This window comes from Carcharodon carcharias, chromosome 19, assembly GCF_017639515.1.
Source record: "Carcharodon carcharias isolate sCarCar2 chromosome 19, sCarCar2.pri, whole genome shotgun sequence".
In the NCBI taxonomy this organism is placed as follows: domain Eukaryota; kingdom Metazoa; phylum Chordata; class Chondrichthyes; order Lamniformes; family Lamnidae; genus Carcharodon; species Carcharodon carcharias.
Genome location: NC_054485.1, coordinates 51701452 through 51716603, shown reverse-complemented (window position 1 = coordinate 51716603; position 15152 = coordinate 51701452). Strand labels below are relative to the sequence as shown.

Below are 15152 nucleotides of genomic sequence, written 5' to 3'. Positions count from 1 at the left end.
ATGCTACAGAAATGTAAGCTCTTGTTGTTGAAATTACTTCCATTGCACTTTGTGCCTCACAGAGTCTGTGCTAACTGCAATGGGCAACAGTTTATACTTCAGTTTAGTGATGCTAAGAGAGGAATGTTGGCTTCTACAGCTGCCTGTTCACAGTTACATCCCCTGATTGTGGTTACAACACAAATAACAGTAACAATTAACTCACAGTGTGATATTTCTATTAACTATTATAATAACGAAACGCCGAGTGTAAGGTGCAACGCTTACTGCTGTGGCCTCACTGGTGTGTGTTAACAAGGTATGAAAACATTAGCAAGACGAATGTGTGAATGGCAGAAGGCTGAGATTAATGGACGGGTTAACAAGCTGAAGGCAATGTGTAGTGGGCAGAGGGCAGTGCGAGTGTAGCAGACAGCAAGAAGAGGGTAGCGGGCAGAGGACAAAGGGTAGCAGGTATCAGCATTTTCATCTGAGGAGACTTGTTTTTGCAATCATTAGTCTAAACTTTAAAGTTCAGTTTGGCCTGTCAGCAGATATTAGTTTGTTATAGAAGCCTGCAGCATGAGGAGGAAATTCTCAAACAAACAACACACTGGCACGAAACCAGAAACACTGCATCATGTGTGGGCAAACTCAAGTTCTGTTAGTGGATGTGTGAACCAGTAGGTTAAAAATTCCCCAAGAAACCCTTTTCTACACCAACAATAAAGGCCAAGCGGCCTTTAGATTTTTGAGGAAACCTCATCCACGGGTGGGATGAGGTTTCCGATGTTAATTAAAAATAAAATAAAAATGTTTAAATCTTATTTCTAACATATCCCTGCTCATATGGCAGAGTCATTCAGAGACATGTTTTCCTTAATTTTACTATCTTTATTTGTAAAGTTAAAAATCTTTAGCCACCTGAGGCAGTCTTGTGCCTTCAGGGGGCTTTCTGTGAGCACACCCGCACGCATGCGCTGACTTCCGTGCTTGCCCTCCTCCCCCCTCCAACCCAGGCAGCGCTGAATGTTTCAGCGTGCGATTCACACTTGCTTGGCCACCTATTGGCCAGCGGCTGCTCCCAGTCCTGCCCACCGCACTCACCCAACAAGGGGAAAATCCTCCCCCTTGTGCCCTCACCAAGGTCACCAATCCTCCATGATTGTTCCGGAGGTGTCACAACTTGAGGATTAATCTGCTGTGAGCATCCCTGGGAGAAAACTCATTGGGAAATGAAAATAATTATTGGCATTTTGCACTTTATATTGATTACGAAAATATTGGAAATATGGAAAAGTCAGGATCCATCTAGTCAGGTAACAAAGACTCAATTCACTTTCCAATTGATAGTACACCATAAGGATGGACATGTTGGATGATCATTGGTGGGAGGTTAAATCTCTGTGTTTTAATCTTTTTCTCTCACTTTCATCTGTAACTGTTCCTACCTCTCACGTTGCATCTATGTCTGTCTGATGTTCACTCTCTCACTCTTTTTCTATGCTCTTACCTTTCTGTTTCTTCCCTCTCTCACCTACTGTCTCCTCTCTCTTGCAGATGAGAAGAATGAGCCCAAGAGCGAATGGTCAGAACCTGCAGTCAAACCCAACATGCTGCCTCCCAGAAAGGTGCCACCTCCTGTAAAAGTGAAGCCAGCGTTGGGTAACCTGCCGAATAAGTAAGTGGGACAATGTGATGTTTTATAGTCAGGGTAGCACTGTCTGCACCATCTCCATTTCCATTACTGCTTCATCTGTAGTACTGCATGTTATCTATCTGTGTTAAAGTAGTGTCATCTCTGTGAAATAGACAATGCCCCTTGAAAAATATGAAAAATATAGTGGATGATTGGTCATTGTTAAATATAATGACCTGAGAAATTCCTATTCTCATTCTAAAAGGTATACACCAGGGCATCATAATTGGAGGTCTGGGATAAAATAAGCCTTTATATTTGGGACGATAAGACCATAAGACATAGGAGCAGAAGCAGGCCATTCAGCCCATCAAGTCTGCTCTGCCATTCAATGAGATCATGGCTGATCTGATAATCCTCAACTCCACTTTCCTGCCTTTTCCCCATAACCCTTGATTCTGTTACTGATTAAAAATCGGTCTATCTCAGTCTTGAATATAATTAATGACCCAGCCTCTACAGCCCTCTGCGGTAAAGAATTCCACAGATTGATTACCCTCTGAGAGAAGAAATTCCTCCTTAGCTCTGTGTTAAATGGGTGCCCCCTTATGAGCTTATGCCCTCTGGTCCTAGACTCTCCCACAAGGGGAAACAACCTCTCAGCATCTACCCTGTCAAACACCCTAAGAATCTTATATATTTCAATAAGGCGTCTCTCATTCTTCCAAACTTCAAGAGTACAGGCCCAACCTACTCAACCTCTCCTCATAAGAAAATCCCTCCATACCCAGGATCAACCTCGTGAACCTTCTCTGGACTGCCTCCAATGCCAATATATCTTTCCTTAGATAAGAGGACCAAAACTGTTCACAGTATTCTAAGTGTGGTCTAACTAGTGCCTTGTATAGTTTTAGCAAGACTCCCCTATTTTTATACTCCATTCCCTTTGAAATAAAGGCCAATATTCCATTTGCCTTCCCTATTACCTGCTGAACTTGTATGTTAGCTTTTTGGGATTCATGCACAAGGACCCCCAAATCCCTCTGTGCTGCAGCCTTCTGCAGTCTTTCTCCATTTAAATAATATTCAGCCCCTCTATTCTTCTTGCCAAAGCGCATAACCTCACATTTTCCCACATTATATTCCATCTGCCAAGTTTTTGCCCATTCACTTAACCTGTATATATCCCTCTGTAGACTCATTATGTCATCCTCACCACTTGCCTTCCCATCTATTTTTATGTCATCTGCAAACCCTGGTGATAGTATATTCACTTCCCTCATCTAAGCCATTAATATATATCGTAAATAATTGAGGCCTCAGCACTGATCCCTGTGGCACTCCATTAGTTACAGGTTGCCATCTTGAAAATGTCCCCCTTATCCCAACTCTCTGTCTTCTATTAGTTAGCTAATCCTCTATCCATGCTAATATATCCCCAACACCATGGGCTTTTATCTTATTAAGTAGCCTTAAGTGTGGTACCTTATCAAACGCCTTTTGGAAATCCAAATATATTACATGTACTGGCTCCCCTTTATCTATCCTGCTTGTTACCTCCTCAAAGAATTCTAATAAATTTTTTAGGCATGACTTCCCCTTCATGAAGCCATGCTGACTCTGCTTGATTAGATTATGTATTTCTAAATGCTCTGCTATTACATTCTTTATAATAGACTCCAACATTTTCCCAATGACAGCTGTTAAGTTAACTGGCCTATAGTTACCTATTTTTTTTGTCTCCCTCCCTTTTTGAATAAGGGTGTTACATTAGCCATTTTCCAATCCTCTGGAACATTTCCAGAATCAAAGGATTCTTGGAAGATTACTATCAGTGCATCCACTATCTCTGTAGCTACTTCCTTTAATATCCTGGGATGCAACTCATCAGGTCCAGTGAATTTATTGGCCTTTATCCCCATTAGTTTCCCTAGTACTTCTTCTCTAGTGATAGTTATTGGTATTTATTTCCTCCCCGCCTTTTGCCCCTTGATTATTTCATATTTTTGGAATGCTATTAGTATCTTCTACTGTAAAGACAGAAGCAGAGTATTTATTGAATTGTTCTGCCATTTCCTGGTTCTCCATTATTATTTCCCCAGCCTCGTTCTCTAAAGGGGCCTATGTTCACTTTGGCCTCTCTCTCTCTTTTTATAAGTTTAAATAAGCTCTTACTGTCCATTTTTATATTACTTGCTAGTTTACCCCAGCCCAGCTATCTTTATAGAACTTATTTACATATTTTTTTAACCTTTCTTGCCCACAATCTTGGATTTCACAAAGTAGCCCTTTCATCAGCATGACTAGTTTCCTTATTGCCCGGATTACTTTGGCAGCACTGCCACTTGCATCACTTCCTCTACCAGTGTGGGCCTGGTCAGTAATTTGGCACCTCTATTTGTGGTCATTTACATCCAATGTTTCTGTCGGCACGTTGGATTGCTGCCTTTCACTTGAGATCCAAGTTGATGGTGTTGTGTCTAAAATGAAGTATAGGATTCATAGAGACCGAAGGCTAAAGCCAAGAATCTGTGAGCCAAGCCCCTCCAAGAGGAGAAGGCAGACGAGCAGAGGAGGGGAAAACCAACCAGCAACAATCACCTATTCGTAGTCAAGGACAATAATTTCAAAGCTTCAGGCCTCTCGTTAGGTAGATTACTTGGTGCCATTTTTGGTAAATTGCTTCAACCCTTAATCACACATGGCTTCAGGCGCCAGCAAACTCTACAAGGACCAGGTAAATTGTACAGTGACCTTACAAACATACATCAGAATATGTGTTACTGGAAAGTGCTGTCCAGGAGCTACTCATTTTTCAGCTGAATAAGTTTGGGGTGATGATTCTTTATTCTTCTCAAGGTAAGACATATACATCTTGTCTACTCACCAAACTCTGTTGGAGAAATAGAAGAAGGAACTAACTCTGAACTTATTTATTCATCTTTTGTTTTGTTCTTATTGTTCTTCCTCAGCCAGCTGGTCATTCACCCCATGCAGCACTCACAGGGAAGTAGTCCACCTAAAGCACCCATCAATTGTCAATAAGGAATTGGCGGGCATGCTGACAAATCACTGTGGCAGTACTTACAGTGGAGGAAGTGGTCAGCATGCCAGACATGCAAGGAAACTTGTATTGAATTACGGTCAAGGGCTCACCCAAACTAGTGTAAGCAAATAACAGTAATGCTGAAAATAATGACATTAAAGAGTGATAAACTCCCAGGACCAGATGATTTCTGTCTGAGGCATTTAGAGGAAATAGGTGAGAACGTTGCATATGCCCTAATATGCTCTGCCAAACTTCTCTCATTTCAGGAACAGTCAGTTTAACATCTGTTGTTGGAAAATTACTCAAGTCCACATTTAAAAATAGGTGACCAAACATCTTGAAATTTTTCAGCTGATCAGACAGCCAAAGTGAATTTGTAAATGGTAGATCATATCTGACAAATGTCTGGCCACGAAACTATCATCTATTGTCATAAAAACCCATTTGGTTCACTAACGTCCTTTAGGGAAAGAAATCTACCATCCTTATCTGGTCTGGCCTACATGTGACTCCAGACCCATAGCAACGTGGTTGACTCTTAACTGCCGTCTGAAATGGCCTAGCAAGCCACTCAGTTCAAGGGTAATTAGTGATGGGCAATAAAATTCTGGCCTTGCCAGCAAGGCCCACATCCTGTGGAAGAGTAAGGAAAAAAAAACTGATTTGCATTTTTTGAGAACATGGTGCAAGTAATGGACAGGGGAATGTTTATGGATTTTATTTATATGGACTTTCAGAAGGCATCTGATAAAATTCCTCATAAGAGATTGTTTAACTAAAATTAAAGGCTTCCAAAAGGGATTTGATAAGGTGCCACTTAAAAGGTTACTACTCGATATAAGACCTCATGCTGTTGGGCGTGATACATTAGCATGGATAGAGGATTGCCTAACCAACAGGAAACAGCATCAGGATAGGGACATTTTCAGGTTAGCAAACTGCAACTAGTACAGTGTCACAGGAGTCAGTGCTGGGGGCTCAACTATTTACAATCTATAATGTCTTGGATGAAGGGACCGGCTGAATTGTGTCCAAATTTGCTGACAATATAAAAATAGGTAGGAAAGCAAGTTAGGTTAGGTGAGTGAGCAAAAATTTGGTAGATGAGTATAATGTGGAAAAATGTCCAAATGGGTAGGAAGAATAGAAACACAGAATATTACTTAAATGGAGGGAGACTGCAGAATGCTGCGTTACAGAGGGATCTGGGTCAGGAATCACAAAAAATTAACATATAGGTACAGAAAGCCATTAGGAAGGCTAACGGAATATTGGTATCTACTCTAAGAGTGATGGGAAATAAAAGTAGGGAAGTCTTGCTACAATAGTACAGGACATTGGTGAGAGCACATCTAAGGTACTGTGTACAGTTTTGGTCTCCTTACTTAAAGATGGATTAAACTTGCATTGGAAACAGTTGAGAGAAAGCTCATTAGGCTGATTCCTGGAATGAAGGGGTTGTCCTATGAGGAAAGGTTGAGCAGGTTGGGCCTATACCCATTGGAGTTTAGAAGAATGGGAGGTGATCATATTGAAACATATAAGATTCTGAGGGGGCTTGACATGGTAGATGCTGAGAGGATGTTTCCCCTTGTGGTAAAATCTAGAACAAGGGGGCACATTTTCAGAATAAGGGATCTCAGATTTAAGACTGAGATGAGGGGGATTTTTTTTTTCTCTCAGAGACTCATTAGTATTTGGAATTCTCTTCCACAGGGAGCAGTGGAGGCTGCATCATTGAATTTATTCAAGGCTGGGTTAGATGGATTTTTGATCAATCAGGGAGTTATTAGGGACAAGAGGAAACTGGAGTTAAGGCTACAACCAGATCAGCCATGATCTTACTGAATGGCAGAACAGGCTTGAAGAACCGATTGGTCTACTCCTGCTCCCATTTCTCAAAGCTCATGGATTTGAAGACACTGCTTTAACCTGGTTCGGAAATTGGTTGAGTGGCAGGAGACAGAGAGTAGGGATAATGGCAGGAGCTTTAATTGGCCAGAAGGTGACTAGTGATGTTCAAAAGGACATGTGTTATGACCTCAACTATTCACTGTATTTAGTAATGACTTAGATGACAACATAGGAAGCCACAAATCTAAATTTGCTGACAACAGAAAGATTTTTTTTCACTAGTGCTGAGGGATGAACTCAGAGATCTTCAAGGCTATGAAGAGTTAGGATACTTGACAGTTGATTTCCTCCATTGGTTTGTGAGGTGGTAATGAGGGGGCACCAATTTTAAAATAATCAGAAAAAGAATTAAGTGAGAGCTTAGAAAAATAAACCTTTCCACAGACGGTTTTACCTTCCCTCAAGACAGGTGAGAAAGCCTCCTCCTGATCAATCATGTCGCACACGCTGTGACCATAGAGAGAATCCACTGTCCCTCTCCAACCCTGGCTAAACCAGTTGTGTGAAACTCATTCCTCGGTTGATTGTGAAGGCACCAGTCCTTTGCTGTGGTTATGAAAGAGGCCTATTTAAGTCTTTAACAAGACTATGAGGACCTGGCTGAATGGAAACTGCAAGCATTTACTCTAAGTATGGAGACATGTCAACCGAGAGAATTTGCAGTCTTCCCATTCTTGATCAATGATATCAGCTGAAAAGTGTACTTGTGCGCATATTATGTGAGAACAGGATAACTTTTGTCTCCCCTCATTATTGTCCAATGTGTCATTAACACCTGTTGTCAAGGTATCAATAGAACATTTGGTTGTGGCGGGGAGGTACCATAAGGTGTCCAGCACCAGGAAACACCCAACTCAGTAAAGCCAAGACTGGCCATCAGTAAAACCTGGTGAAAAATTGGTCTCCATTTGACTTGCAGCCGACCGCGTGAGATCCGTCCATTAGGGCCATTGGTGTCAGCATGGATTTCATATAATGTCAAAGCAGCATTAGGACAAGGAAGAGAAAATCAGACAGAGGGATGTTTAAAATAAGGGGCAGATTTACATAATTATGCTTTGCTTTTGCTTTTTTTTAAAAAAAGCACAGGCAGTTAAATGTTGAAGAGACGATGTTTACAAATGTTTTCTTTACAGAGCTAGTGGAGAGCAAGCTGTCCCTCCTCAGGAGCAGTGTAAACCAGCCATAGACTTGACCAGTGATTCAGGTAAGAGTAACAATGGCAGGGTGATGTTTCAAATAACTGGATCTGCAGCACAGGGTGGATCCATAGCTCTGAGCAGTGTAAAACTCCTACAATCAACCAAACTGTCCTCTCAAACACCACGGTAAGCACGGCCCCAGGATTGTTTGATGGAAAAAGGGAGCTTTACTCTGTATCTGACCTATATTGCATTGTGCTGTCTTGTGATGTCTTATATAGACATGGTGGTGGTCCAATCTGATGCTGTGACCTTATGTACTTCAAATCAGATAGCAGTACTGAGCTGGTATCTGCAGTATGAAGAGACTATTTGTTTTGTGGTTTGACTTCTAATACCTTGGCCAAGTTGTCTTTGCACACTTTGGGCCACCACTATAATTTTTATGTCTTGGCTAAATGAGTTCATTGGCCAATTGAACTCTAACTGCACACCTTCCCATGTTCTCCTCAATTGCTGCTTGCAATCAATAATGGGGAGAGACTGATATAAAAATAAATAGTGATGGTTTATTGAGACATAGGGCAGAGCACCAGATTATACATGCTCACTCGGAAACCCCCAGAACTAAACTTACGATTCCCAGTTGCCCGCGCTGTGCAGTGATTCGTCAGTGCTATCACATTATCAGTACACTTGCATTCTCTTAAAGGGACAGTGTACCTCACTTTACCACAATTCTGGAAGGGGAACTCTCCTTATTCAAAAATTTCTGACTTCACAATTGCAACAATTGCATTCTTGCAAACTCCAATTTATTCTCTCTCCATAATATAACTGGTAGAATATTGTGCATAGTAATGACTGATGAACTCATTTACCAAAGACATAAAAGTGGCAACGAGGATAAAAACATTGTAAGACACTAGAATGTGAGTCCACAAGAGTCCCACTGTACTTCCATTGTAATTACTTCTTTTCCCATGTCATGCAAAAGACTAGGCCCGGAGTTTTCTGGCCCTGTAGGTGTCAGGCATCATGGCAGGCGGGGGTGGTAGGAAACACAACAAAGCCAGCAAAGGCCAAAAATCAGTTTCACACTGTCCATTCCACCCATCAATGGCAGGCTACATTTCCTGTCACCACACACTGGGAGCCCAATTTCAATACTTTAGCATTTCATTATAAGCCCTGCTTGCCAGAATCATCCCCTCACACTGGATCATCCAGCCACATCAGCATTTCACAATTGTACATAAGCAACATGCACCTGGTGAGCTGCACTTCGCTCGGGACTTTGAGGTTTGTGTGCCTACCTTGCTTCGGGCAGCACTCATAGACATCAGCTCCAGGTTTTGCAGGCAGCACCACATCACTTTTAGGGGGGCTCACGGGCACGTCTCTACCTACCAGATCAGTCATAAGGTGGGGGTGGCTTGGGGAAGGGGGATAAGTGGCCTCAGGCAAGGGAAGAGGCTGCAGGGCAAGGGCTGCACTGGGGAAGTGGGGTATCACAGGGTGCGTATGTGGGGGCACATGTTGATCAATGCAAGTGATCTCAAGATGGTGAGGGCTGAGGAGGCAGGCTCCAGGGCAGATGAAGCCAATTGGAGATGCGAGGGTGTGTGTGAGAGAGTGAGTGGCGATGTCCCTTGAGCTGGCAGTGAGTGAGATGCCAGTGAATGTGTGATGGCCTTGAGAGTGTATGAGTTTAGAGTGAAATGATAGTTGCCTTACCCTGGCGGCATGGATGAGACCATTCATCTGTTTTCTGCACTGGATGGCCAACCTCTTGTGTGCAGCATTGGCACTGACCACCTCTGCCACCGGAGTGGTGAGACTGATGGGCCTCCTGCGGCCATAGCTGGGGTAGAGCACATTGCCCCGAGTCTTCACGGCATCCAGAAGATGTCCTAGAGATGCATCACTAAATCAGGGGGCTGAACTCTTCCTGTCTTTTGGGGCCATGTCTTCAGCGGAGCAGCCCTGAGCTGCAAGCATTGAGAAGTGTGCACGCAGCTGCAATTTAAATATGGCGTCCTGCATGAGGAAGCGGTGAGGTAACGGCGTTGCAGGCAAATCAGAGGCTGCCCGCCACCGAGATAGTAAATTTGCTGTGGCTGCATAATTAATGAGGTGGGTATGGGATGATACAGCACAAAAGCCCATCATTGTGGTCGTTGGGTAAAATGATTCTGTTCCTGCCCGCTACCACACTTTGTGTAAATCTGGGATGGTTCCACCCGAGCTGTCAGGTTTCACAGAAAAACAAATTTAAATTGGAATGTGACCCCCAAATACTGATTCAAATCCTGAAATCCAATGCGGTAAAAAAATAATTTAATTTATTGGGCAGAATTTTTGCCTCCAAGTTGAGGCAGGAGTCAGGGTGCAAAATGCTGCACTTAGTATTTTTTTCAGAAGAGAAACAATTTTCTTCTGCCTTCCTAACCCTGCACCATTTTCATGTGGCACTTTTATGGGTCCGGAAGGCCTGGGCCTGAATTTGTACCTCATTGGGTGGTCGTGCGCCTGACCCGAATGAGCGTTAAATGACACTAGGTGAGGTCGGGCAAGCATCCCAACATCATCGCGTACTCGCGCGATATTTCAATTGGTGGGCACGCAAGAGTTGGCAGCACGCCCGCCAACAATTAAAAGGCCCATTAAGGCCATTAACGATGTAATTGAATTTAATTTCTCGCTGCCCGTCCAACCTCACGTTCGGCGGGCAGGTGAAAAGACCAGGCGGCCTTTGCATTTTTTACGAAACCTCTTCCATGGGCAGGATGAGGTTTCGATCAGTCATTAAAAATGTTTTTTTAAATTTCAAACTAATTTCTAACATGTCCCTGCTCATGTGACAGAGTCACATGTATTTTAACACCTTAAAATTCTTTTTTTTATATATACATCTTCATCTCCTCGAGGCAGCTCTGTGCCTCAAGGAGCTTTTCCAGCGCACACGCACACACATGGGCGAACTTGTGCCCTTGAGCTCTCCCCCCACCACCCCCACCACACTGGCAGAGCTGAGCGCTGCAGCATGTGTTTCACGCTGGGCGGGCCTTAATTGGCTCACCAGCATGAAATCGTGATCCGGACCGATTGCGGGCGGCAGGCGGCTTCCCAAACGCTCCTGCCCACCCCTGCCGAGCCCTCCTAATGAGGGCAAAATTCTGTCCCTGGTGTGCAAAATGCACACGCACCTCTTCCAAAGTCAGAGTCTCCATTGTTTTCGTGGTTGGCTGTCCCTCGATTCATGGATGACGCCTAATCTGGGTTGCAGGTTTCTGCAGTGGGTCTTCATGTGAGTGAGCAAGTTGATTCTCGACCTGCAGGTCTTTGGGCACATGGGGGAAGGTGGTAGCAGGATCCAGAATGCAGGATTTGCTTCCTTTTCTTTCTTTCTCTGACACCGCTCTCCCTCATCATCAAGACGTTGTGGCTGGAAGCATGATGCAGCTTCAAGGACAATTTGTCACCATTCTGCATGCTTGGTAGCAAACTCTTCCTGTCATTAATGTCAATGCTAACCAAACTCAGTAAATGGCGAGGCTCTATGGATTGCGCTCCAAAGTTTGGATGTCCGAGACACTTCATCACAAACCATTGTGCAGGCACAGGAAAATTGTATTTCCTCCCACACAGCACGATGGAGCGAGGTTTTGGGAAACTCTAGAAAATGTCACCTAAAGAGGTCCTGATCAGTGTTCGAAGCCTGATGAGAAGTCAGGAACATTCTGAGGTAAGTATAAAATGTTTTGACCCTTTCAAATGTCACTATTCGATGCTGTACTGTAATGTGGATGTATGCTTTAATGTAATGTTCATCGTAGGGCCCTGAGCAGCAAAGCTGACCCTTATATTGACCAGCGATGTGCAAATGTTGTCATTCATTACTCTACTTTTCCAATTGTCAAAAGTGACCTTATGCATTCAAAAATGTAAAAACAATATGTCTTGTCTGCCTCTGCTATCATGTTTTGTACTGTAATTTAAACAGCTCTTGCTATTAAAAGTACTAAAAAAAAAAATCTGCTTTTGAAAGTTGAAAAAAATCTGAGTCCCTGCTCCCTTCCATTGATTGACAGGTACCCTGCTTTGAAATAGAAGATAGAACACCATTTTTTCCATCAGTTTCAGGCAATGTAGCTGGAATCTTTTCTTCTGACAGGTGTAGCCATTATGAATGCTTGGCTCTATTTCAAAATTGGCTTCAGTAGATGGTCTATTGATTGATAGTTTAAGAGGCTGTAATAAAATAATATGCCTTTTATGTGGTTTCTTTTTTGCTTACAAACATAATAGGCATTTTAAGGATTACATTTTTTTACATTGGAGTAGGGATTTTTTCAGTATCAATGATAGTGTGTTTAAATTCAACATTTTATTAGAATTTTAGAGGTTTAATTCACCCCCCCCCCCCATTGATTTTCAAATAATTCCCATTCCTATTGTAGGCTCCTGAGGATTGTACATACTGGGCAGTGGGTGAGTGGCCGTGGAGGATAAATGGGGGCATAGAGGTGGCATAGGGGACCTGAGGGGACATGGGTTGGCAAGGGATTGGCAGCATGGCGTGGGGGGGACTGAAGTGACATGGGCGATCTGAGGGGACTTCGAGTGAGGGATCTGGTTTAGGGGGCCTTTAAACAATGTTGGGAGCAGGGTTGCTGTGTTGGAGATCTGAGGTTGTCCTTCTAACTGGCCTGCCTCTGCAACCACCCTCCTCATGCCCTCCATCACAGCTTGCAAAATGCACTGCAAACCTGTGTGAAAATACAGAAGTCCAGGCAAAGTCACACATGGGTCAGGTATGCATCTCGGGAGGTGCAAAAGTGCACAGCTCAGGTTTTCCACAACCCACATGAAAATCCAACCTATTCAGTCACCTTGAAGCAGTGATCTTGATCATAGACATTTATTCAGAGTTGTTTCTCACTCGTGCCTTTCCTCCTGGTTTTCAGTTATTCACAAGGATGTGTCAGCTTCTCTGAGGCCTGAGGGATCAGACATTGCTCAGTGGGGAAGAGTCTCAGTTATGGAGGGAACTTTCCTCCCCATTGGGGGGAGTTGTGCAGGGGCGGCTGCAGACTGGCGCAGACCTGATCTGCGCCCCCGATCAGATCCCCGCCGCCATTTTACATGGGCAATTAAGGCCCACCCAGCATGACGTGCACCTGGAAGTGCTGCGTGCTCCCTGTGCAGGCAGTGGGGGGAGGGGTGGGAGTTCCTTGAGTTGGGAGTGAGCGCTTTCGCGTGCATGCAGAAATCTCCCTGAGGCATTAGTTTAAAGTTTCTAAAGTTTACTAAAGGAGAAAAAAATCTTTTAGACCATGTCCTCTCCTGTGAAACTGTCACATGAGCTGGGACACGTGTATTAATTTTATTTAAAATTTTTTCCAAGATTTCAAAAACATTCATGAAACCTTATCCCACCAGTGGATGAAGTTCCATGAAAAATGCGAAAGCCGCCTGGGCTCTTCGTCTGCCCGCCAACCTTAAGGTTGGATGGGCAGCTTTCTCAATAGGGTTAATTGGTTAATTAATGGCCTTAATATGCCTTTGAAAGTTTGACGCGCATGCAGCCAAGTCAGCTGTGCGGCCGCCGAACTGAAAATCTAAATGGCGCGCGGTGATGTCGGGACACACGATACCATGCCTCGGCGAGTGGGCCCTGCCCCCGCTCGCTGAGCCGAAAATTCTCCCCCATGAATCAGAAGATTCAAAGACCCACTCCATAAAATTTGAGCACATAATCCAGGCTGACACGCCTGTGCAGTACGGTACTGAGGGAGTGCTGCACTGTCAGAGATGCTGTCTTTTGGATGAAGCATTAAAATAAGGCCCTGCTCTTCCTCTCAGGCAGATGCAGAAGATCTCATGGCACTATTTTGAAGAGAAGCGGGGGATTTCTTCCCAGTGCTCTGGCCTATATTTACCCCTCAACCAACATTACTCAAACAAATGGCCCAGTCATTATCATATTGTTGTTTATGGGAGCTTACTGGACACAAATTGGCTGCTGCACCTCTTACATTACAATAGTGACTACACTTCAAAAGTATTTTAATGACTATAAAGTGCTTTAAAACCACCTGAGGTTGGGAAAGGTGCTTTATAAATGCAAGTTTTTTCTTGTCAAATTGGAATGTGTAGTGTTTGCAGCAAACAGTACTCCTAGATTGGCATTCAAATGTATGCAATGATAATTAGTAAGAATAAGAACGGCCAGCAAATAGGAATCAACTTTTATACTCAGCATGTCTCAAACCTGGGCTTCATCTAGACCATAAGAACATAAGACATAGGAGCAGAAATTAGGCCATTCGGCCCATCGAGTCTGCTCTGCCATTCAATCATGGCTGATAAGTTTCTCAACCCCATTCTCCCGCCTTCTCCCCGTAACCTTTGATCCCCTTACCAATCAAGAACCTATCTATCTCGGTCTTGAATACACTCAATGACCTGGCCTCCACAGCCTTCTGTAGCAATGAATTCCATAGATTCACCAGTCTCTGGCTAAAGAAGTTTCTCCTCATCTCTGTTCTAAAAGGTCTCCCCTTTACTCTGAGGTGGTGCCCTCGGGTCCTAGTCTCTCCTACTAATGGAAACATCTTCCCCATGTCCACTCTATCCAGGCCTTTCAGTATTCTGTAAGTTTCAATCAGATCCCCCCTCATCCTTCTAAACTCCATCGAGTATAGACCCAGAGTCCTCAAACGTTCCTCATATGTTAAGCCTTTCATTCCTGGGATCATTCTCATGAACCTCCTCTGGACCCTCTCGAGGGCCAGCACATCCTTCCTGAGATACAGGGCCCAAAATTGCTCACAATATTCTAAATGTGGTCTGACCAGTGCCTTATAAAGCCTCAGCAGCACATCCCTGCTTTTATATTCCAGTCATCTCGAAATAAATGCCAACATTGCATTTGCCTTCCTAACTACCGACTCAACTTGCAAGTTAACCTTAAGAAAATCCTGGACTAGGACTCCCAAGTCCCTTTGCGCTCCAGATTTCTGAATTCTCTCCCCATTTAGAAAATTGTCTATGTCTCCATTCCTCCTACCAAAGTGCATGACCTCACACTTCCAAAACCACTTCTCTGTATTGCTGTAAACTTATCATCAATAATCATGTGCTGAATATGGCCCAGAGGTAACATTCATACTGAGTCAGCAGGTGGTCAGTTTAGGACTCACTCCAGAGGGTGAGCAGCAAATCTATGCTGACGCTTTAATGCACACTGAAGGATCGCTGCACTGTCAGAGGTGTCATCTTTTAGCTGAGGTATTAAACCAAGGCCCTATCTGTTCGAAGAAGAACAGATGAAGACCCACCACCAACCCCCCCACCCCGCCCCACCGCAGTTCCCCAACCCCACCAACCCAGCCAACACCATCCCTCAACCAACACCATCAAA

The 15152-nt window shown here is 43.8% G+C and overlaps 1 protein-coding gene across 5 annotated transcripts in view; it reads left to right on the top strand.

Moving 5' to 3' along the window:
* The window catches only part of sh3d21 (SH3 domain containing 21), a 135045-nt gene that overhangs the window by 68507 nt on the left and 51386 nt on the right, over positions 1-15152 (top strand). For all 5 annotated transcript variants that reach the window (XM_041213141.1, XM_041213139.1, XM_041213138.1 and 2 more), the window contains 2 exons: positions 1540-1660; positions 7718-7788. In XM_041213141.1, coding sequence (XP_041069075.1) covers positions 1540-1660; positions 7718-7788 — 192 coding nt within the window. The remainder of the gene's footprint in view (positions 1-1539; positions 1661-7717; positions 7789-15152) is intronic.